Genomic DNA, 26,581 nt, shown 5'->3' on the forward strand with positions numbered 1-26,581 from the left:
ACCACTTAAGGATTAAGATCGATCAGGCATTTTCTAAGAAGAAGAATTTATACTTACATTCAATGAATATGCTTAGTTCCTATGAAAGAGGATTTCATGTAAAATTTATATGATCTTTCATATCACGTTCGGTCGTTACGTTCGAAATTGATTATGTTAATTGCGTTCGACTCATTTAACGTCGTAGTTGTTTAATTCTAACGCGTATTACTGATTACAAAACGTTCTAATCTTATACTCCTATACGTGTTAAAAGATGAACAATGTTGTAATTGATAATTTGACAAAGAGGATCGATCGAAATACGAATAATGCGTGAAATTTGTTCCGTTTTAATCGAGTTAACACGTTACCGTTAGAATTCGACAAAAAGGAGGACGAGCAATTGCTTCATATTTTTTTTTTTTTTTTTTTTTTTGTTTTTTTTATGTCAGTTCTCAGTAATTTGAAAAACTTTAAAACCAATCAAAGAAAGGAGGATAAGATTTATTGGTACTTGGAATTCTTTTTACTTCTACCTTTCTTTTCCTTTCTTTCTTCCTTCCTTCCTTTTTTTTTTTTTTTTTTTTTTTTTTTTTTTTTTTTTTTCACTTTTTACAAAGTGACCCACTAAAAATTTTTACCTTCCTTTAAATTAACAACGCGAGTGTATATAACAACCGAAGCGTAATTTATTGCCAAGAGTATAAAATTGTTCTTCTAGGACGATTTATACGGTTTGGTTTATTAGGTAATAAAAGGTACTGTGAATATCTGGTTACACTTGTAACATCAACCCGGAAACATCATTCTGGAATTTAAATCGAATAATGGCGTGTCTTGTAAGAACGTTATATTAATATTAGAGTAGTTCATTATTTTTCCATCGTTAATAATTTTTTTATATATACTTTTACATTTGTACAGTTTATATTTTTGACCTTTAATAGTGCTTTTAAATATTTTTGTAGAATCATCGTTAACGTTTATCAAAAGTATTGAAAATGCAAACTCATTCGACAAATACGACCTACTAAACGTACGACACATAAAAGGTGAATGTTGATAAAATTGCATATCCTTTCAAATATTTCATGTTAGATGTGTTTTCTATTCTACTAATTTTTTTTTTTTTTTTTTTACACGAGTGAAAATATTCATTTGTCATAAGTCGATGAAAAATCATTTGTTGTAGATCTAAAGATAATAAATTTTCAAATGCAATTGTTAAAAATTATATTCGACATGTAATATCAATTATCAAATAATGTATTTGTATCGACTGATTTCGTCAATAACGAAAATAATTTTTTTATTACAAATAAAAATAAATAAATTAAAAATAATTATCATAATAATTAAATATTTTATAAATATTCTTATAATAATTAATTATTTTATGTGACTGGATAATTATCTTATTAATTACAACTGATTAATAATCATTTTATAATCTTATATTTTACTATTATTTAATGGGTCTTTTTGAGATAGTGAAAAATAAAAATATGAAGTATTTTCAAAATTAAAAAAAAAAAAAAAAATATTAAAAATTAATAATTTATTTTAAATATAGTATAAAATAAATGAAATTATTTGTAATAATTAATTATATAGTTATTTAATTATAAATTATATTATTTCTTAATTTATTAATATAAGTATAAATAAATATTTTTATTACAAATAAAATAATAATGATATCTTATACAATGAAATTGATGTAACAATCGATAATACAATTTAGAAAATACGGTAAATTTCATAATGATATTGATGTAAACCTCTTAAAAAATATTTTAATAATTTATAAAAATATATGAATATAAAACAAAACCGTACGATTGAATTATCAATAATTATACGGATTGGTGATAAAATTGCGAAAAAAAAGAAGAGAGTTAGAAAAATAAAAAAAGTAAGAAAAAAAAAAAAAAATATATTGACAATGCAGAATTAAAATCACCGACATAAATTTGACAATTCTTTTGTTCTGCTTTATCATATAAAAGACAAAAAACTCTATCGTATTTATTACAAGTCCGTCGTTATAAAATATTAATAACACGAAATAAGAACATAAATAACGCGTGATTATTTTATATAACAACACATGTTCGAAACAATGGTGGGAGTTAGTACAATAATCTATGCGGAATGAATTGGGTAAGAAGGTAGCGTGGGATTTTGTTTTTCTTTTGCGAGTATATACAGGATGTAAAAATACGTACTCGCATTTGATTACATCGAGAAATGGCAAAGAAAAAGTTTTTATAAATATATATATATATATCGAAGATAGGTACCATCCTTTTGTCTTATTAGTTTTTTTTTTTTCATTTTTTTTTTTATTTTTTTTATTTTTTTTTTAACAATTAAATGGAACGAGAGCAATCCAACTGATGTTATTAGGAGTTTATGATTTATGCAATTTTTCGTGTCTCATGCGTTATTATTATTATTATAATTGACATTTTTAAATGAAATATCAAGAAAACAATTTTCTTAACTTCGCGAAACAACAAGCTCTGACAATTATGTTAGTAGGACATGTTTAATACGAACACGACGAAAGGATTTTATGTAATACTGAATTTAAAATAATATAATGTCTTTCAAGATATTTAAAGAAAATCTGTCTATTTCACGTTAATCATTTTACAAATAATATCAATTTAACAATTAGTTAAATTGCATTATGATTTTTATCTTATTTTTAGATCCGTCATCTTCTCAAGTATTTTCCCTTTTTTTTTTCTTTTTTTTTTTTTTTTTTTTCCTTAAGATCCGTATGCTCGTTTTTTTTCTTCTTCTCGTCTTGTATATACAATGACGTCCGTGAAAAAAAAAGGGAACAAAGAAGCTCTCGTTTGAACAAATAAATTTCCTTCGTTAATATTTTTTTTTTTTTTTTTTTTTTTTTTTTTTTTTTTTTTTTTTAACGTCATACGACGAATTTACGTCATACGACGATTTGCGAGATCACTCGAAAATATTGATTTATCATTTATTAATAAATATACGAGGATAAGATATATCTCGAATATTAAAAGAAAATTTATATAATATAATTTCAATATTTGTCAGGAATAATTGTACCGTTTGTATTAGATTTTTCGTGAATGTTTTGTTACATTATAAAAAAAAAAAAAAAAAAAAAAAAAAAAAAAAAAAAAAAAAAAAAAAAAAAAAATCAAATAATATAGATTACTTTGAAATATACGATTATGTTATTTTCATAAAGGTCACTTCATTTCTCTAAAATTATTGACAATAATCAATTGACGGAATAATTATGGTCAAGCAATTTTCTTCATTTTACGATTACGAACAAAAATGTATAATATACATATGTAAATATGTATTCGTATGAACTAGGTTTATGACCAAAGTTACGTTTTAGCTATTTGCATAGGTACGAAAAGTCTAACGAAACGATAAAGAAACGTTTTTAATACAAAAATGAGAAATGACTTTCGAATAATTATAATGAGTGAAATCATTAGCAATCTTAAACAGAAATATTATTTACCGTGTAAAACACGATATATATATATATATATATATATATATATATTTTTTTTTTTTCTCTTCCTGTTTGTTTTTGTTTACTCAAAATATTTTCTGACGTTTCTTCGAGCATTATCTACGTGTATTTATTTTCTCCGGACAATTATTTTGCTTTCGTATATATATATATATATATACATGTGTGCGTGTGTGTGTGTATGTAAAAAATCATAGAAACGATACGGAAACTATTGCTATCATTGGTCGCTACCAACAACTTCTCTATTTTTTTCTTTTTTATTTTGGTCTCCTATTATAATTAAGATCACTTGTTGACCTAACAGAAATTTATCAATTTAAAAAGAAAATTATAAGGAATTTTTATCGAATGATGAAATGATGTTGACTTTAGTAAAATTTTACGATCTATATATTTATCAATATTATATAATTTATTTTTTTGACTTTAGGGAACAATCGACAAAGATTTTGAAGTGATTTTATAAGCAGAAGTTAATAATAATAATAATAATAATAATAATAATAATAATAATAATCATAATAATAATAATAATAAAAAAAAGAGAATTCTTTTCTAATGTTAAATAATCATCGAAAAGATTATTCTTTGAATAATAATTAAAATAAACTTTGTCCAAAAGATAAATCATTAGTGGTCCAAAAAGTTTGCAATATTTTTGTTCTACGAATTTCACGCCAATTTTGTTGTATCCATTGACGTTTCAGTTCATTAATTCATTTCTATTCATTTCTATTACGAGACCATTAAACTCTTGAAATAATTCGGATTACTTTAACGTTATATTAATAAATAATTCATCATCACACATGTTTGATCGTGATAACAAAAGGAAAATATCTAATAACTATAATATCGATGCTTGCGATAATATTTTTGATAAAAATAATGATAAAGAATGATCTATTATAACATAATTAAGCATGAATAATAATATATTTTCACCAGGATGTAATACACAAGGAGAAAGGATTAATACGATGATACAACATTTCTTTAATCACCGAAAGCACATGTGTATATATATATATATATATATATATATATATATATATATATATATGTATGTGTGTGTAGGTAAATACGCAAGTATATAACACGCATGACATTATTCGTCATTTCTCGGCTATAAGAGACAGAGGTAGCTTTGATAATTATTCTATCGTGATATGCCGAGCAACACGTGTAATATTACTACATCTAATTATGCAATATTAACGTAATTACAATGCAAATAATAATATTCTCAGAGAAAAATTATGTTAAAAACGAAGATATAATCTTGTGTCTCTGATACTAAGGGGAAAAAAAAAATTAAGAAAGAAAGAAAAAAAATACATTATATTCTACTGACATAATAAATATGCAATACTTATTCAAGTGAATAATCATTAAAAAAAAATTGAAAATAAAAAAAAAAAGAAATTATGAAAGAAAGAAAAAGATTCTCTGTGTATCTGCACGTACATCTACTTCTTATTCTTCATAATAAATCCTACTTAAATAATATAAGAAAATTATTGATTAGAGTTGAACAACGAGGAGAATAAATTCATGATGAATACGTTTACTTCGATAAGAAACAAGCGTATCATTCGATTTGTTTTTTGAACAAATTTGTTTGTACTACGTTATCCTTGAAACGAAATGATCGATCGATAGATTTATGCAACGACGTATCTTTAAAAAAATGTGTAGTGAATATACAAGAAGTATAGGCAATAAAAAATACTCGCATTTAAATATGTAAACTTTATGAATCATTTTGAAGAGTTAATGATTCTTTGTTCGCGATGCATTAAACATTTAGCTCGATCTTTAACTTGATGATATATGCGGTCGAGTATTTGAAATAAACAAAATAAAATAATATTAAAATTCTTTATAACTCAACTTTGTTTGTTGTTTGAAAGTGAAAAATGTATAAGGTAAAACTATATATATATGTTATATATATATATATATATATATATATATATATATATATATAAATATAACTGTTACTTAGCATACATTAACCTTCGCGTAATCTGAACAATTTTTTTAACAGGAAGAAAATAAAAAAAATATTTACAAAGTATATACACATTAATGTATATGAATATATATATATATATATATATATATATATATGTATGTGTGATTTGAAAATTACATGATATTATAGAAGGTTGACTAAATTAATTTGGAAAGAATAACGATAATATCTGAATGTGTAAAACATTTTACACTCTGCAAGTTCTATAATTTGCTAATCAAATGGATTCTTTTTATTGCAAATGTCGCACGAAATTTATCTACGGACCGCAGGAACGTCGAGCATCATTGGCTAAAATGCAAAAATTTTAGGAAAAAAAAAAAAAAAGAAAAAAGAAAAAAAAAACAAAATCATCGCCTTGACGACGAACGACAAAAAAAGAAGAAGAAAAAGAATTGCATTTAGAGCCTCAATTTTTAATATATTGTATATAATAAATAATTATACTTATTAAAGAGACTCTGTGCGAAACAAAATTTATGTCGAAGACAAAAAATATTATAAAATAAATTAAAATTTTTTCAGATTAATATAACTATTATGTATTCAATATTGCATTCATTTTATAATCCCTATGAAATATTATATTTTTAATTTTCTTTATTACGTTGGACAAATCTTTTCAAACTTCGTGTCGATGGATCGATCGTCGCATCGGTGTAAAGACGATAAATTTCTAAACAACAATAGACAACAACGACGACAACAACAACTCGTTCTTAAATTCTCATAGAATGCGTATTCGCGAATGAACTTTCTCTCGGAGTTAAAGAACAAGCAGGAAAGAACGAACGTGTATCATCTTCCCGCTTTTACTTGTAGATGTTTTCACTTTTACTTAGATAATTTCGTATATCTGGGAACCAAACTCGTTCTTTTTCTTTTCTTTTTTTAATTATTTCCTTAATATCAATTAAATTTTTTTTTTTTTTTTTTTTTTTTTCATTCCGAACAATATATATATATATATATATATATATATATATATATCCTCGAAGAATAGACACTCAGGATATCAAAGAGCGTATATATGCGCTATTGAAAAATTGACAATTAGATACGAATATAATATCGAGGATCGTAAATATGCAACAGAAAAAAATATTTATACTTTATCGAGAGGAGTAATAGCACTGATTAATTATACTTAATGCATTAAGTAAAAATGCATAGAGGTATACATATATGTACGTATGTATGTATATATGCAGAGATCGGCATATGTCAATTTAACATTACTGTTTATGATGACAGATCGATTTTTACAAATAATAATCAACAACTTGTTGCAGAAAAGATTAGTTAAATCACCATATAAATCAGTTGTGTTATATATATACATATATATATATATATTTTTTTTTTTTTTAATATTTTACATAAATTAAAATAACTTGCATTTTAAATTATTTTACACCGAGCCACTGCATATATATATATTTTTTTTGCTATCATTTTTTTTTATACTTTTGTTAAACTATAAAATAATGAATGGCTTTATTTATTTAATTTTTTATTTTTTTTTCTTCATTTTTTTTAAGATCTATAAACCGTAATATATTGGAATAAATCGTAATATTAATAGGATCAAAGGCTCATCTGCATTTTTCCTTGAACATGATATATTCGTTTGACGGATTTCTAAATTCTCTTTATATCATATGGTAACGTTCAATTCATCGATAAAGTATTAACAATGAAACGTGATTTATCTAAATTTGAGATTTCAAATCCATCGATCTTAGTTAACGATTTTATTTTTAAAGAAGGAATACGAAGTAGTAGCAGCCAAATGTCAAGTAACATTCTTCCTGTTTTAAGAATGCGTCATTAATAAACATGCGTCTACCTGTCCCGTCTATTTATCCTTTTTCTTTCTCTTTCTCTTTTTCTTTTTCTCATTGATGTATAAAAACAAACATGTCCAGAAACAAAATAAAAAAGTAACTTAGGTATTTACATACAAAAGAGGACATAATATGAACAAAAAAAAAAGAGGAAGTATAAGCGAAAGGACAAGATGTTTTTTTTTTTTTTTCATTTTTATTTTGTTTTCTTTCCTTTTTTCTTTTTTTTTTTTTCCTTTTTTTCCTCTTTTTGTAATACAAAGTCGTATCAAGCACCAACGAGGAATTTATTATAGCTCATTTAATATTAATTTTATTTACTTATATAAAAGACGATTGAACTGACATGCTCGAATAATTTAAATTCTATACTTTTGTCATCTTTGAATATTAATGAACGATTTCTGTTGTTAAAAGTATTGATTTATTAATAGACTTGATCGATTTTAATGGAAAAATAATAATAATAACACTTTACAGTTTATTATCTTCAATTTATTTTGATTGTTAAATAATAATAATAATAATAATAATAATAATAATAATAATAATAATAATAATAATAATAATAACAATAATAACAACAATAACAACGACAGTAATAATAAAGATAAACACGTGTTATAATCAACACTTCGAAGATTAATTTTAAAAATGACTCGTGTAAATTTCGAATAAACACATCAAATGGATTCGAAACACTTCATTATTACAACAGCAACTCACATAAATCATTCCTCTTCACATAGAATTCTTTAATAGACTTTCTTTTCAATTCAAATTTCATAGAATTCATTTAAGGACATCTTATGACCTTCGAATAAACTATGAGTAGTAAAAAATCTTATAGCCGTATAAGACACTTATCGAAACAATAAACAATTCTCTCGATAAAAAGAAATATTAAATTTCTTTAGAAACATTAGACAAAAATTTCTTACCTCCGATCTGTTCTCTTGGAAATCTACCATGGCCGCCGATCTATTCCTTTGGAAATTTATCATGTAGGCCATTGGATTTTTACATGATAATAAACAATCGACAACGAACGATTGCAAATCGTATTAGAAAATATATCACGAAGAATCGTATACACATTCGTCGCACACACTTATATTAAGATTTATCAAAATTCTACGATAGAAACTGATCGTAAAAAAAAAAAAAAAAAAAAAAAAAAAAAAAAAATAAATAAATAAATAAATAAATAAAATCTGTCTATCTATTCATCAATCCATCCATCCATCTATAATAATTCGAATCGATAGGTATATAAAACTGATAGAAGAAATAGGAAAAGGAGTTGTTCGAGCAAGTAACGAAACGAAACTGATGCTTCCTCAAAGCTCTGTTCGAACGAGGTAAGATATGAGTTTGATCTTAAGAGGAAAGAAGAGAAGGGGACGGAAGAAAAAGAAACAGGAAGGGAAGGGGGAAGAAGGAAAAAGGAACAGGATAAAAAGAACTGAATAGCATAAGAGAAGAACGGGGATAGGAACGTGAACGGGAACGGGGGAAGGGAGGAGAAGTATTTAAAAGGGGAAGTAGAATCTTTTTCGATAATAAATAAACGAGGAAAACGAGAAAGCCGACTCTTCTCGAAAATTGCCATGGATCATACATTAAACGAGTTGATCCGATCGACCGAGTCCGTTTATGCGAACGAACGCCTTCGCGCACAGCTTTCTAATTGTTCTTCCTGATCAGTTCGACTCTTACTTCGAGACTCGACCTGCTTGCCTGCCTCTCCTATTACCTAACAGATCCCAAGGAGTGTTACGCGCGTTATATGCAATAGCTATTACGAAGGAAAACTACGAAGCAAACGAGCCAGGATGAAAACTCTTTTTCTCAATTTAATATATATATATATATATAGAGAGAGAGAGAGAGAGAGAGAGAGAGAGAGAGACAAGGATATATAGAATATAAACGACCTTTTGCTACCACCATCATTTCTACCCTCCCCCTTCTTTTTATTCTTTTTTTTTCCTCTTCTTTTCTTCTTTTCTTAAAAACACCATCCAAGTGAATCCATCATCCAGCGTCATTCACTCTTATCAATTTATTTTCTCTTTTAAATCATTTCCAATGATCCTGTTTTTTTCTCGCTTCGCCAACGATTAACTTAGCCGATATTTGTAATATTCTATAATATATGAGTAAATAATATTGTAATATAATATATAGTATGGAATAGTATTATCAATGGGACGATATATGTAGTATTTTATATTGAAATAAATAATATTATAGTATAGTATTGAATAGTACTGTATTGTGAATATATAGTATTGGATTGATCAATAAACAAGGCCAAAATTTGCAGTACATAATGTATGGTATATATGCTTGCTTGTTGTAAAAAAAGGAAAAAAAAATCTTCCTTTATTTTTTTTTTATCCTTAATATAAAAGAGGAAAGATTCTTTTCCTTTTTTTATTATTATTATTATTATTATTATTATTATTATTATTATTATTATTATTATTAATTCCAAACATGTTTCATATAATAGATCAGTTTGTTTACGATCTAAACAAATTTATATTTTACGATTATATACGACCCATTAAAAAGATTTTAAGAAATAACATTACTTTTTTCCTCGTATTTAATTTTCGTATTTTTTTTTTATTTTTTTATTTTTTTATTTTGTTTTTTTACAACATTCTACGTATTTCCTGTTTGAACGTAAGTTATCTGATATATGCTGAAGACAGAACACGGATCTTGAACGCATTTTATAAATGAAGTGTAACTTAAGCGTTTGCGTTTATTAGAAAGAGAAATGAGTAGTTTCATATTTCATTGGGATTAATTGACATGGAGCTAACGAATCACCCAATTGGATTTATCTATTAAACGGCAAGCGAAAATAATTTCATTCCGATCGTCTTCGAGATAATTTGCTCTATTTATTCTATCAATTGAAAAAAAAAACAAATTTTTATTTATTCTTAATAATAACAATAACATTAGTGACGTTCATCATATATGTATTCATTATATATTATAATGAATAATTATATTTATCATTATAGTTTGTTTTATTGAACATTCGTATAAATTTTAAGAAATGACAATAACGTATTGATTATCCTTCGAATAGAAAAAAAAATCTTCTTTTTTATTGCACTTTTTCTTTCATTTTTTTTTATGCAGAAATTTAAAAAGAAAAAAATATGTGTCGTTTGTGACTAATGAAATGACTTGATGGGAGTTAAATTAAAAAAATGATAAACGAACAATAATATTTTTTTTTGAATTTATTATTACTTTTATACTGATGTGTAATATTAATGACAACAAACGACAATGACATTTTCAAGTTTCATTAGCGTCGGAAGCAGCTTAAATACCTAAGTCATACTCGTGTAAAAATAGATATAAGATAATTTATTTCTTGTATGTAACAAAAAAAACTGACATATGTGTTTGCATAATTCACAGATGAAGGTCATAAACCGTTAAAGAGGGGTGGGGGAGAGAGAGAGAGACGAAATAAAAAAGATTCAAGAGGTACTTTCGGAATATTTTGTCATACACTACTCCTTTTTTATATTTTATGTTATATAATATATGCATATATATATATATATATATATATAAAACGTAGTAAATAATACATGTATATAATAATTATTATTAATAATAATTAATAATTAATTGTGCATAAAAAAATTAATAATTTTATATACGTATAACATTCGAATATTAAATGCATATATAAAATTTTATAAATTTTATAAAATCCATTTAATATTTTGGGATAAAAAAAGTAAGAGAAAATGAGGTCAAACGAAATCATCGCGTTGTCGCATAAGCGAGGCCGAGTTACGTTGGTTTTCTTAGGTGTTACTTTCGAATGATCGACAAGATCGTTACGTAGTTACAGACCTTCGATTGACCGTCTTTGTCAAAAGAGAAAAATAAAAGAAAGTATTACGAGAGTCGTAACTATAAACGAGCAACATTATTATTGTTAGCGATCCTAGAAGGGAAGTAAAATCTCGATTGATTAGGTAATCGCTATACAACGATGTGACGACTGTTTTTGTTACAACCGCAACCGACAAACATAATCCATATAATTCTCTTATGTAATGTCTCGAGAGACAAATTGGATTAAATATTTAACAGTGAGTGTTATAAAATTGGAAGAAAACAACAACGTGTGATATAATAATTATTATGATCGATCGTACATAATTCGTTACGTTCGAGCATGTTTGTTTTGAAAGTGAGAGAAGAAGATTTTGAAAAAGAAGCAAAAGAAAAACAGAAATAAAAAGAAAAGAGAAGGAAAAAAAAAGTACATGCGTATATAATTCGAAAAAAAAAAAAAAAAAAAAAAAAAAAAAAAAAAAAAAAAATAGAAAAAGAGAGAGAGAGAGAGAGAGAGAGAGAGAGAGAGAGAGAGAAAAAAGAGAGAAATTGTTCCTTATCTTTGTATACGCTGATAATACGTCACATTAAATTGTGCAAATAAATATCATTTTATCGTTCAAACGATTACACTACCGAGCTATAATAAAATATAAGAAAATTCTTGAAGATCGTTATATCAGCAATTTTTCCAAACGTTTTTCTATCAAAAGAAGTCAACGGACAGGGACGTAATACGCGTGAATCGTGATTAACGATTAAATCCACTTTAATCACGGAAATATATGATCCAGATTAATTTAACAACACTTCAAAGAGTTTCGAAATCTTTAAAAACGATGTATTATTTCGAGAGAAAATAAATTGTCGTTATCGTTGTTGTTGTTGTTGTTGTTATTGTTAATGTTGATGTTCGTTGACGTTGATGTTGATGATAATGATAATGATAATAATAATGATAACGATGATGTTATGTATCAAATAATTATTATTCCCATCGACGATTCAAGAAAATTGAAAAAGAATAGAAATAATGGATTTTTCGATTGTACCAACGAGCCAATCGTTTAAACAATAATTAAAGTAATTGAATTTTTTTCACGTTTGCTCAATGCGTTAGAGATATCCGTATTTTTAAAATTATTGACCTAATCCTTGGATTGATTTTGTTTTACGAAATTATACGTATACCGATACATGTATATCGAAGTGAATCACGAAAAAGCGATCAACTTGAATTATACTGTTGTTAGTGAACAGATTAAAAAAATATTTTTTCTCCAATATAACATAATTCAAGGAGAACTTTGAAATGATTGTGATACATTTTTTGTATCACAACTCTTCTTTTTTTTTCTTCTTCTTCTTCGAAATTTTTAAGGCCTATCTTCAGTTTTCTTTTCCATTTTATTTTATTTTATTTTATATATATTTAAATAAATTATACCGGATGTTGAGAGGAATTTGACAAGTAATATAACAATTATCTTTTCTTTTGTATTCAATTTGAATCGTACGAATGTAACGTAATGCGCTCCGACAGAGACTCTTTTCTTTTTCTTGTATTTACATAGAAATTACGCTTTTCTATTCCTAGATACTACACTCTCTCTCCCTCTCTCTCTCTCTTTCTGTTTGTTTCTTATGTTAATGCATCGAGTGATGCCAAATTTTGTAACAACATATATATTATATGTATATGTATATGTATACATACAGAGCCAAAATACAGAGTTTATGCTACCGTACTAAAAGAAAAAAAATAAATAAATAAATTTGGCTGAAATTTCATTTAAATCATGAATTGCAAAAAGAAAAAAGAAAAGAAAGAAATTATATCATACGATGTATCTCATTATATTAAACAAATTTGTGAACAAATTTTCTTTTTCATAGATTCAATCCCTCGTGAAGTATTTTAATTTTTCGAGATATACGAGACACCCTGTACATGTATACATACATACATATATATTACTTTTTATGATCGATTTACTTTTCCATGCACGTTCATTGTCTGAACGATGCGCGCCCCTGATAAAATACAACGTACAAACGATTCAAGCGATTTCGTAGTATATCAGAAAGCAATCTCGAAACAAAAAGAAAAGAAAAAAAAAGAAAGAAAATGGTTGTTTCCTATTGATTGTTTGCAAGGTTTTTTCTTTTTTCTTTTCTTTTTGTAAAATCTGATGACGCCTCAAGAACGTAAATTATATTTTCCCATGGAGTATAGAAAATCGTCGATTCGCATTGTAATTCAACTTAATCTGAAAAATTCGAAAGGTTTCAACTTTTCACGGTTGATCAATTTTTCACAGTTATTAACGATTAGATCGTTCAATCGAGTGATCGATCGATAGCAATCAAGATAATTACGGAATACTTCCGGCTCGTGATCGCGTCGGTAGATTTTTACGGGATTACCGATTACTTCATCGATCATTTCCTTTCCTTCCTTTCAAAATAGCTAATGTTTTTCCCCGATATACACCTTTAAACTTTGATAAAATTTATTACGACATAAAGTAAAGAAATTATATTCTATAAAATTTATTATTATTTTTTTCTTTTTAACGTGATTTTTTTTCAAGGATTGTTTCTTATTAAATTTCTGAAATATTTATATACACTATCATTAAATTTTATTATAAGTAAAGTTTAAAAAATCTTATCTCACGTAAATTTATTGTACAAATACATATACATGGTTATATATTAATATCATAAATTATTATTAATAATAATAATAATAATCACATACACAATATATATATATTTTTTTTCTTATATATATATATATTCAATATATATATATATATATATATATATATATATACACTTTTAATTTATATAGACTTTTAATTTAAAGATATCGATTAAATGAAAACATTTGTTTAAGAGAGAATCGATATTATTACGATTACTATCTCACAATGACAATTAAAAATTCGATATATTATTAATTTAATTTTCGCTTATGCGTTAGGTCAATGAACTTGTTAGGTCAAATAACATGTGCCACATCATGCCAATTGAAAATAAATTAATATTTATAATAAAGGAACTGGTGTCACGAACTTAGAGATAATGTCAACCTTCTAAATAGAAAGACCGACAATGAATTTGATTGTTTAAAAATTAAAACAAATTTAACAATATCGAAAAATTGTTAGATTATTTTCTAACAAGGCTATACCAGCTATCGTCCATTGCACGAAGATCTACGTTTGCAATAGGTCGTTAAGAAGCAATAGCAACAGGTTAAACTGGTTTTCTCCTAAGTTCTTTCACGTTGTCTTTCGATAAGACTTTGCTAATATTAAGATCTGACAAAGCTCGAATATATTAGGTCATTCCTATAATTAATAATTGTCGATATATTTGATCGATATAAATGTAACTCTTTTAAAAAGAAAAAAGAAAAAAAAAACAAAAAAAAAAGAAGAGAGAAAGAAAAAGAAAAGGATATGTTGACCTTTTATAACTCATTTTGTTTTAATGTTGAAAAAAAAAAAAAATAACAGAAAAAAGAAAGAAAGAAAAGGTAAAGGAAGAAAGAAGAAAGAAAATTATATAATGTGAGTTATAATATTACATGTATTTATAACTCGATACTTAAACAATCCGATTTCGATATTAATTAACACGGTTTTGAAATTTTTATATTTTTATTTTTTCACTTAATTAATTTCTTTTCAAAACTGCATTGGTTTTTAAAGTTCCGTCGATGGAAAAAAATGTCGACGAATATTTTCAAATATATATATACGCTAAGAAATTTTTAGCTTTTTTCATTGCTTATCTTGATTATTTAAAACGAACGAGACAAAAAATATTTTGGATGATGCAAATGGTCTTGTTAGCAAACAACTGTGACGACTTCGAGGCGATCGTTCGACGAGAAAGATCAATCATCATTAATATGAATTTTTTAAAAATCTCGTATGTGATTTTAAATTACTTGCATCTCAGTAGTATTAGTAATAATAAGAGTAAATGCAATTCATATTGTCAGGACATTAGTTAGATTTCATATGTCATTTTCAATTTCTAATAAATCAAATCAAAATATTATATAATAAGAATTATTTCAATAATATATATATATATATATATTTTTTTTTTATTTTAATTTCTATTTTACCTCCTAATAAATCCAATTAAAAAATAAAAATGGCCATTAATAAAAAATATTGAGCAATTAAATAAAAAATAAAATATAATTTCTTTTATAGATATATGTTAGCTGTAATGTCAGTTTTTAATAAATCAAATAGAAATGTAATATAAATAAATTATTTCAATTGTATATTTTCTCTGTAATAATGTAATACCAGTTAATGAATCAAATCAATAAGAATAAATTATATATTATTCTTACCTGTGTAATTTATATAAAGAAATTCTATTGATTAATCATCGTAATTATAACAGTATAATTTCTAATATCTAATCGCCAAAATATTTTTAACAATGTATTAACAATATATTATGGTCTAACGAATGTTCAAAATTATATACTTACACATGAGTTATATATTTGTATCATTACTTCGATATCGATAACTCAATGGAAAGCATTCTCTTATTTTCTTCAGATATCAATTTCCTTTAACGGAACTAAATTTGAAACGATACACTTGATATACGATATATACAATTCGAAGTACTTGATATGTAAAAGTTTTATTTTACTTCATTTTTTTTTTTTACATACACGAAGAAAAAGGATACTCTTATAGAGATTCGAAGAAAGTTTTTAACTTACGAGTAATCTTTTTAATGCTTCAACAGACTTCAAGGTAATACACTCATCGATATTTCGAAATACCAAGTAACTACGTCTTTATGTGAAGTTATCATATTAATTAAAAATAAACAGTAAATAAAAAACGTATGAAATTACCAGGAAATCGTAGAGCCAATCAACAAGTTATTTACGTTAGATAGTCGTTTTTACAATGATGTCGCACACTAATTGTTTCGAAAGGATTTATGGCATTGACAAAAAAAAAAAAAAAAAAAAAAAAAAAAAAAAAAAAAGAAAAAAGAAAAAAAAAATGAATACGGGGAACAAAGAAAAAGAAAAAAAGAAAAAAAAAGAGAAATTATCTTGAAAATTTTCTTTTATAACTTTATAAAAAATACTTGATAATTTTGAAAGCATATTAATTGTTTCATTTCTTTTCTTCTTTTTGACGATTAATTAAATTATTAATTAAATTAAATTATAATAATATATATATACATATATATAGGAAATATCTTTTACTTTTGTTTTAATATATTAATTTTAATATATAACAAATTTATTTAATAAAAAAGTACGAAAAATATTCAATGCTTTGTTATTTCTTCATACGAAGCCTACCAATCATTGTAAAAACTCTCGTGATTCCTTTTACGAGACTCTCGTATTCTTTTTTATTAATTTGACTGTATAATAATAGCCATTACAAATATTTATATTCCTATGTATATAATTTAAAAAAAAATGCCACGTAGTTGGATTATTTTATTTCTATTAATAGTAGGAAATTCTATTATTTTTCAAGCTGTACTTTGTACTCTGTTCTCGAAGGCAAAGAAGGAAAAAAATAACAAAAAAAAAAAAAAAAAAAAAAAAAAAAAAAAAAGAAAAAAAAAAAAGAAAAAAAAAGAAACAAAAAAAAAAGAAAGAAAGAAAGAAAAAAAAGGAGAGAAGAAGGTTAAAAGGATCATCAAAGACCGAAAACGAATATAAGTTGATGGTTTTATTTTCTCTCTTTTTTTTTTTTTTTTTTTTTTTTTTTTGTCGTATTTGAAAGTTTTCTCATCACAGCTTTGCTACGTGGCCGCCGGTTATGCCCCTGACTCACACAGAGTGTGTATTCCACCGTGTAATATTAGAACGTGCTACAAGAGTTGACTGCACGTTTCTCGGGTCACTCCTCTTGTATATATGTACAAGTGAAAAGCAGGAAAGCCATAACCAACTGTGACCACCTTTCTTTGTTTTCATTATGAGAAACTCTAAGTACAATATAGAAATAACAAATTCGTATTTTTCCATGAATTTTCAATGAAATTTTATCTTTCATAATACTTTTTCTAGTTTAAGATATTCTTAGTATAAATTTTTTTTTTCTTAAAAAATTCATTCATTTTTATTAAAATTAATAGATTCACGAATTCGCAGAATGATGAAATTAAGAGATCCATAAAGTAATAATACAAGAAATTTATAAAATAATAGTGCGAAGGTTGTACAGAATAATAATCGTGTAAAATATGCGTAGATTAATGGTATAAAGGTTATATAGAATTATGGATTAATGGGACTTCCAGAATTATGAATTAACGAATATACAGAATAACGGTATATGGGTTACACAGAGTAATAGTATAACGGATATTCTGATTAATGGTATAAGGAATGTCCAGAATTATGAATTAATGATACTTCAAGAATAATGGTATAAGGAATGCGCAGAATAATGATATATAAGGGATGCAGAGAGTAACGTGACATTTCTTATTCTTCTTCGAGTAAGAATGATTTATATGTTTTGACTATATTAGAAAATGAGAATAAGATGTCATATTGTTAACACCGATTCATTTCTAAGACGAACTGTTCCTAATCTTAAAAGGAAAGCAATTAAATATGTACAAATGTACTATATATGTATATATACGTACATACGTATATATATCTAAGATGAAGTCAGTGAAAACATTTTACGTTTTTATTGTCGCTGATAAACGAGCTGTTTTATCTTTAAGAGTAGATAGAAAGACGATAAAGTCGTTGATTAAGAGGAAGAAAATATTGAAAAAAGAAAAACCACTTATTTATATAATAGACTTAAGCTTTGTTATATGTAATTAATAAAGTAACGAAGTTTAAATAGAATAAATTAACGAAAGGGGGAGTAAAGAGAGAAAAGAAAAAGATATCTTATTATTAGTAATATATATGTAAAATGATGTTCGTTCGAGAAGTTATCGATAATGTTCGTTCAACCATGTCGACTTTGAAAATTTATCATTGGTATAAATTACATAAGAATGACGGATGGTTAACGAGACATAACGATAAAATACGTCGACTATAAATCAAATTGCTGCATCAGTATGACGGATTTTAATATAAGGTGGTTTAAAAGTTTCTAAATGATTTTATAAATCAATTAAATTTTAACGAGAATCTTTACGTTGATTTCTTTTTTTTTTCTTCTTTTTTTCAGATTGTAAAGTTACAATTGTAAAAGTAAAATTGAAAAAGATCTAATTGATTTTTAAAATCATCTATAAACTTTTTTACGTCTTTACAGGCGTACTTACAGACCGTCATCGAAAGTTGTTTTTTTTTTTTTTTTCTATTTTATTTTATTTTATTTTAGAAAGTCATTATTTTGTTCTCTTTTTACTTTTCTTATCTCATTAAAATTTTTTTATCAATTAAAAACCTGCAGCTTATACGAGATAAGATACGATCTCTTATTTATAATAGTTTTTAGAATTTCACACGTTGCAATGAGTATAATATAAGCGATCGATAGATACATTAATTATTTATAACTCGTAACATCCTTCTGTTATAAAAAGAAATTTTTTTACACGACCTTTAAAATTTACTCATAAATTCAATTCATAAATATATAAAAGTAGGATACTCTTAAATTATTTATGAATAATATTATAATTTTTATTCAAAAGTTGTAAAAAAGAAATAATATAAATTTTATGTTCTTAAAAAAGGATCGTTAAAAATCTTAAGCCTTTGAAAGGATATAAAAAATTTTTTTATATCGAAAATTAATTTTAATCATGTTTTTGATTTTCCTTTTATTATTATTATTATTATTATTATTATTATTATTTTTTTTTTTTTTTTTTAAATCTTTTTATGTATAAAATTCAGAAACATTATGCGATCTCTAATATAATTTTCAATATTAGATTGAATTTCTATTTTGTATGCGGTATTTAAAAAAAAAAAAAAAAAAAAAAAAAAAAAAAAAAATTTAAAATACCCTTCAATCATAATTAATTCAAAGCAAAATTTATGCGATCTCAGATCTTAACAACGGCGGCAATAACAGACGATTATTACGCCATCGATAAGATTTTAATTATACAATTATACAATTATTATATCTAATGTAAGGAAACGATGTTTAAAAAGAAGAAAAAAAAAAATAAAAAAAAAAAAAAAAAAAAAAATAAAAGAAATAAGAAAAGTATAAATAAGAGTATTAAAGACGGAGAGTAAGAATACATATGTATGTATCTGCTAAGAATGAAAGTCGAAGAGTTCGAGCAAGGTCAAGGTGTCGGGCAAAACCTTCCGTACAGTCAGTCGATTATCGTTTGTAACGAAAGAAGGGGAAGGTTCGGTGGTCGAGGAAAGGTCGGTTAACTGGTTGGTTGGTTGGTTGGTTAGTTGGTTGGTTGGTAGCCTGACTGTACTTACTTATTTACGTCGTGGAAAAGAGAGAGATGGAACATAGCGGAGCTTATCGATTTTCAAGTCGCTGAGGAAAACGTCTACGTGCTTGGCTACGTGCACCACGAGTGCATATATACATTTACATTTGTGCGTGTGTGCATACGTGTGTGTACGTGTGTGTACGTGTGTGCATACGTGTGTGTGCGTGTATGTGTGTGTGTGTGTGTGTGTATGTGTGTTCGAATGTATACAGACTAGTGTATACATATTTTTATAAAATGTTTGCGAATAAGATTTTCATACAACACAGTTTAAAAATTGCCAAAAGCATTCGTAGAATACGTAAAATTTCGATAGTATATAATACATAAAATTAGAATATCATTGTAAGATAGTGAAAATGGACGAACTTCCAAAATTTTGAATGGACGAACTTCCAGTTTTTTTTTTTTTTTTTTTTTTTTTTAAATAAATATAGTATTATTATTATTATATCAATTTAATTCGATTATTATTTTGAATCGAAATGTTATATACCAAAGTAGAACTTTTAGAGTAGATTAAAATTTTTGCAGTAGAATTTATAAATATATATATATATACACATGTGTTGCGTAAGAAGCGTTCGACTTTAGAGGAAAAAAAAAAAAAAAAAAAAAAACGTGTTGAGTTATTCGGAGCGTGTTACAAGCGTAACGAGTCCACCTTGGGAAATCAGCGCGAATTTCGAGTCAACTTTCGAGCAGAGTTTGCTCTCCTTTCGAGAACTGATATTACCATGAGTTCCTGTGAACTTTTCGAGAAGAGATAGACATAGAGACGTGTCTGTGTATATACGTACATATGTACACATGTGCATACATATGGTCTATAATTATCTCGTAGCTTTCATCGTCATGTTATTTCGTCCAGAAATTCACATCCTTTTTTCTCCTTTTTTTCTTTTTTTTTTTTTTTTTTTTTTTTCCCCGTTCTTCTTCATAACCTAAACGGTAAAAAATGTTAACCGAGGATTCAGATTTTTAAACAGAACGGAAAATTTATCTCTCGTGCGACTAAAAGTATCGTCTTGATTTTTTACCGAGATTTTACTTCGCTAAAAAAAGAAAAATATGTCCGTTAAATCCGAAACTGAAATATCTCGAATTTTGTTAAAACGAATCATAACTTTTGCTCCCCTTTAATACAACGAAAATCTAAAAAATGGAACTGTTGTGATGATCGAGAAAATTCAATAATTCATTTCGTCAATCGTGAATTATAGTTCTTAAGATAAAATAAAAAAAAAAAAAAAAAAAAAAAAAAAAAAAAAAAAAAGAAATAAAAATAAAAAAAAAGATTATACTTTGAAAGATAAATTAGCTTAATTTTTATCAATTAGTAGTCATATTGGTAATCATATTCTTATTTGTTTTCGATATTTATGTTTAAGAAAAATTTAAGAAAAATATTTTTAATAACAAATAATCATTTTACACACACACACACATATATATATATATAGCGTATTTTTCTTAAAATTTAGAAATGATTTGGTGTTTGTTGATAAATAAGATATAATATTCTTAAAGGAAGAGAAAATGAAGATATAATAACTTTCATGATAAAAAAAAAAAAAAAAAAAAAAAATAAATAAATAAATAAATAAATAAATTATTCCTCTTTTCTCCTATTACAAAAAAAAAAAAAATATATTTTCCGCTGCTTTCTCTTCTTATCTAGTTCAGGATTAATTTACGAAGTAGGAAAGATGGAGATTTAAATACTCTCGTGACGCAAAAAAAAAAAGAGAAAAAAAAAGAAAAAAAAAGAGAGAAAAAGAAAGAAAAAGAAGAAAAAAAAGAATGAGATAAATTAATCATTAGTTTTTCTAATTCCTGTTAAAGTGAGATTATAGTTTCTATCTTTTTTTTTTTTTTTCGGATAAGATAAATTAATTCGTTTCTATCTATTTGAGGAATATTTTTATTAATTAATGATAAATATTTTCAGTGCACATAACTATTTACCTTGTATTTAATACTAATTATTTCCAATAATTAAATATTAGAATTGCATAACTTATAATATATATTTATTATATATACTGATCATTTATTTAAAATTTTTTATCAAATATAATGATACCCTTTATTAAGCTATTCGAAATTATCTATATTCATTCCTTAGAATTTGATTACAGGGACAAAAATAAAATATTTAAATTAAACATTCGCCTCGATTATAAATCATACTGATTTGATAAGTCAGAGAGTGGGCGAGCGGGATCTTGAGACTGGTTGTATCCCTGTCGTTTCTCTTTTTCGAGTTATTTCGGTAATTGGAACGTTCAGTTGATGTGCTCGCATATGTGTAATCTTAACCTAAATTTCACACCTGCCGATCGTTGAAATTAGCGAGAGAACAACGACGAGAAAATTTTTTAAAGAAATACCATTAAAAAATTCAATCTTTCGTCCGAATAGTTCACGTGGCGCTAATTAGATAGATAGAGAACGAATGAAAAAAAAAAAAGACCAAAAAAAAAACAAAAAGAATTCTGACTCGAATAAAAATGTGATCGATCAATAGTGAGATAATAAATGCAGGATATCTATAAAAAAAAAAAAAAAAAAAAAAAACTATATATGCCTATTCGAGTATCTAAATATAACTTCGTTAAAAGTCAATAACCAGTGTAGCGCAGAACTATTTAACATTTCCTTTTTTTTTTACTTTTGTTTTACTCTTTCTTTGTATCTTTTTACATGGTTAGTCGTTTAAATTTTCTATAAAGAGAAAATAATAATGATAATGATAATAATAATAATAATTGTTATTATTACTAATGTATAACGTAAAAGATCGATTGCACGATGCCAACCGTAGATAAAGACCGATCTAGATTTTATCGATCTATAATAGAGCCAAGTCGTTGAATCGGATAGCGCCAAACTATAGTTTTAACCCCTACACACCTTCACCCACTCGAAGAGATACGAGAAATAGGAATGCTGACGTGGTTACTCTTGATAAATATCAGAAAGACGCGTAACTAAAAGTCTATAAAAATGATGACAGAAATCCAAAGCAAACAGTCCTGCAATATCCTATTTGATATACGAGCTTAATCGTCCTTCACGTACAGAACTTGTCCGACATTATAGGCTAAACAAGTCCACAGTAAAGTAACGAGTACGAAATCGTGATACTATGTTGTTTCTTTTCCTTTTTTTTTTTCTTTTTTTTTTGTTTTCTTTTTTTTTTTCTTAACTCTAGAAAACTTGTTTTAACATCGCCATATTATCATTCAACGACCGATAAATTGTACATGTGAATATTCACATATGCGCATCGAGTATATACGTAAATAGCAATCAGACCGATATACTAAATCAATATTATCAATGCCAGCTCGTTAATTATGATGAAGTATAGAGTAGTAACCAAGCCGTAAATATATCGTTTAATGTTTTTATAAAAATATCGATTCTTCTATGAAAATTCAAAATTTTGTTTGGTAAATTTACGTTCGTTTATTTCTGCATCGATGAACCTTTGATATTTAAATATCAATAGTTTGATATTTAATTTATTTAAAAATTGATTGAATATAATCATTACATATGTGAATGAAACTATTAATGTTTTTTTTTTTGCAAATTAAGCACTCCTTCTTAATAAATTACAAACTAATTGTAAATAATTTTAAGTATTTTCTTTAGTCGATTGTAACTGAATAAATCAGGATGTTTCATTCAGCCGGATTTCCTGTTCAGATATATAATACACATATGTACAAATAGATATAAATAATAATTTTTTTCTTTTTTTTTTTTCTTTTTCTTCTTATCACATCATCGACGGCATACGTCGTGGAAAGAATTGTTCTTTTTTCTTAAACAAGAACAAATCGTCCTATTCACGAATTATAACCCTGATGTATCCCTAAAAACTTGAACGTATTGTGATACGGACGATTTACAGAAAAAAATATATAAAAAAATGAAAAAATATATATATAATTATATTCTTATATATATAAAAATATATAAGAATAATAATAAATTATTATTATTATTATTATTATTTTTTTTTTTTATTATTATTATTATTATTATCATCATCATTATCATTGCAATATATAAAAGATGTTATTAACACATACATTACGTGATTTTATTATTTTATATTTTAACGTGATATTGTTCTTTGGAAATATCATTGAAATCTTTAATTCTAAAATAAATATCAATTTATACATACACATATCTACATATATATATATATATATATATATATATATATATCATATAGATACATACACACATACGTAAATTAGTCATTTTACATAATATCAAACACATGTATAATATTATATTACATGGAATCGATTGAAGAGAACTAGTCTCCTTGAATAACTTCAATGTCATCTAGTCAAATGAAAATCTTTAACATAATTCATAGACTAAGATAAATGATCATATTCATGATTTATCTTGTGAACGTTTAGTTATTACTTTCGTTTGGCTTTAACTCAAGTTGACAAAATTAAATCCGATCGATCAATTTTATCAAATATCATGATCAAATCATTCGTTATATATATATATATATATAAATATATATATATAAACGATAACCTACATACGTTTTCGCATTATAACATCGTACATTTTATCAATATAGATATGTTTGTCGATTGAATTCAATAGAAATAGTAATCGCGTATTAACCCATCACGTTTGCGGTATGTTAACAAATAATAATTATCTATAGCAATGCTCTTTCGTGCTGTGTAAAAAATAATTATTATGTAAATAGGATAGAAAATGAAATAGAATATTAAAGAAAATCTCGTTAGGCTTGGTAATACTGTTAAAAGATTGCAACATTCTTTTTTTTTTTTTTTTTTTTTTTTTTTTTTTTTTTTTAACAATTACAGTCGACATATTATCGATCAAAGAATAATTTTAAACCAACGCCCCTCCTAGAACCAATCATTAGATCTTTTTTTTTTGTTTTAATATTAATCAAAATTGTGCAAAAAAAAAAAAGAGGGGAAAAAAAAGATTTCATTATTTCTTTTCTTTTTTCTTCTTTTTATCGATTCTCAAAAAAAAAAAGAAAAAGAAAAAGAAAAAGAAAAAAAGAGAAAAAGAGAAAAGAAAAATTACATCTCATAAATATTACAATGATAAGTCAGTTTTTTTCTTATTTTTTTTTATTCTGATCTGCAACAATTTGTTATAGAATAATAGCATGTTCGCATAACTCATAATTCTTGAAATTCGCATAATTCACCTACGTGATTCACGTCTGATCGATTTAAACTTTAGTTTCGCGGATAATCGATTAAACTTATCAAGGAGAAAGACAAGGTAATAACAGTTAAAAAAAAAATCGATTTACAGATTTCAATTCAATCTCACTTAAATCTTCGTTACGTCACTTCGATCACAGTTTAGTTTCAATTATTCTTTACTCAGCCATATTTACTCATACTATATCAGTCAAGATCAATACATATATCATATTCTATGAACATCGAGAGGTTAAAGGGATAGAAAATATTCTTTGCCTATAAAAAAAAAAAAAAAAAAAAAAAAAAAAAAAGAACAGATTGAAACTTAAAGGTCAATTCACACATTTCAGAGTACCCGTTCCGATCTTATCGATTATCGTATATAATTGAAATGTATAAACTTAGATCTTCGTCGACAATTTCTTTTCTATTTTTTTTTTTTTTTTTTTTTTTTTTTTTTTTTTTTTTTTTTTTTTTTTTCTAAATAAACCGAAGAAAAAAGAACGTTTCGGCTCGCCTTGAATTTTCTTATTTAAAAAAATTTTTTTTTTCTTTTTTTCTTCCTTTCTTTTTTTTTCTTTTTTCTTTTTATTTTTCTCGTTAACGTTCACAAGAAAGAAAATAAAAAAAAAAAAAAAAAAAAAAAAAGGAAAAAGAAAATGAAAGGGAGTTTTTATTCTTTAACGAATAATTAATTGAGTTAAAAACAAATCGTACATGCAATATACCTATACGTTTTCAACGTTTCAGTACATATATACGTATATATATTGTATACCCATTTTCACTTGCTAAAGATTTGGCAAAAGATTTTGAAACTCGAAATAAACTGTCGAGTTCGTAAATACAACTAACTTTAAGAAATTCCACAACGGATTATTTTTCCTGAATTATAAAAGGGAACGATTCGTTCGTTACATCATTCGAATTTAATTGTTTATTTCGAAAATTGTATGTTCGTCACGAATACGATACTATACATTTTATATACATTTGTATTTTAAATGTTACGAATTGATAAACGCTATAGACATATGAATGTAATTTTAAAACAATGAAATCACGAAGTTTTAATCGGTTGCTATTTATTCGATCGATATATTATAACAATTTCAATTGGTTGAATTTTATTGATTGAATTTAATAGAAAAAACTTTCGGTATTTTAATATTAAAGTAGTTGTAATTATAATAATTTGTTAATATGTTATAAATGGATGATCAGTATTTATAATAAACCTGGACGTAACCCTGACATTTAATTATTTTTATACTAACCACTTATATACCCAATAGTTTATTACTACATATATTGACCAAACAAAATCGGATTTTTAATTTTATCGTAAAATTTGTTTCTTGTAAAATTGATCAATATAAAATATCATAGAAAATTTTTAATCGCAACTTTTCTATTAATTTCATATTCTTGACAATAATAAAATTTGCAAGTAACAAATTGTTCTTTCTTTTTCTTTTTTTACATACGTTTAAAATGCGATATATTATACGCGTGAAAAATAAATTCTGTAAGATCGGTCATAACATTTTTACTTAAA

The 26,581-nt window shown here is 25.3% G+C and overlaps 1 protein-coding gene across 3 annotated transcripts in view; it reads right to left on the bottom strand.

The window, feature by feature from the left end:
• LOC124951131 (protein fem-1 homolog CG6966) overlaps positions 1-26,581 on the bottom strand; it is a 43,979-nt gene that overhangs the window by 9,772 nt on the left and 7,626 nt on the right. The window contains exon 1 of one of the 3 annotated variants that reach the window (XM_047498957.1): positions 8,356-8,524. The exons of the other annotated variants lie outside the window; for them this stretch is intronic. Coding sequence (XP_047354913.1) covers positions 8,356-8,427 — 72 coding nt within the window. The 5' untranslated portion in view covers positions 8,428-8,524. Of the gene's footprint in view, positions 1-8,355; positions 8,525-26,581 lie in introns of those variants that run through there. 3 annotated transcript variants of the gene reach the window in all.

Source organism: Vespa velutina, chromosome 8 (genome assembly GCF_912470025.1).
Source record: "Vespa velutina chromosome 8, iVesVel2.1, whole genome shotgun sequence".
NCBI classification, from domain to species: Eukaryota; Metazoa; Arthropoda; class Insecta; order Hymenoptera; family Vespidae; genus Vespa; species Vespa velutina.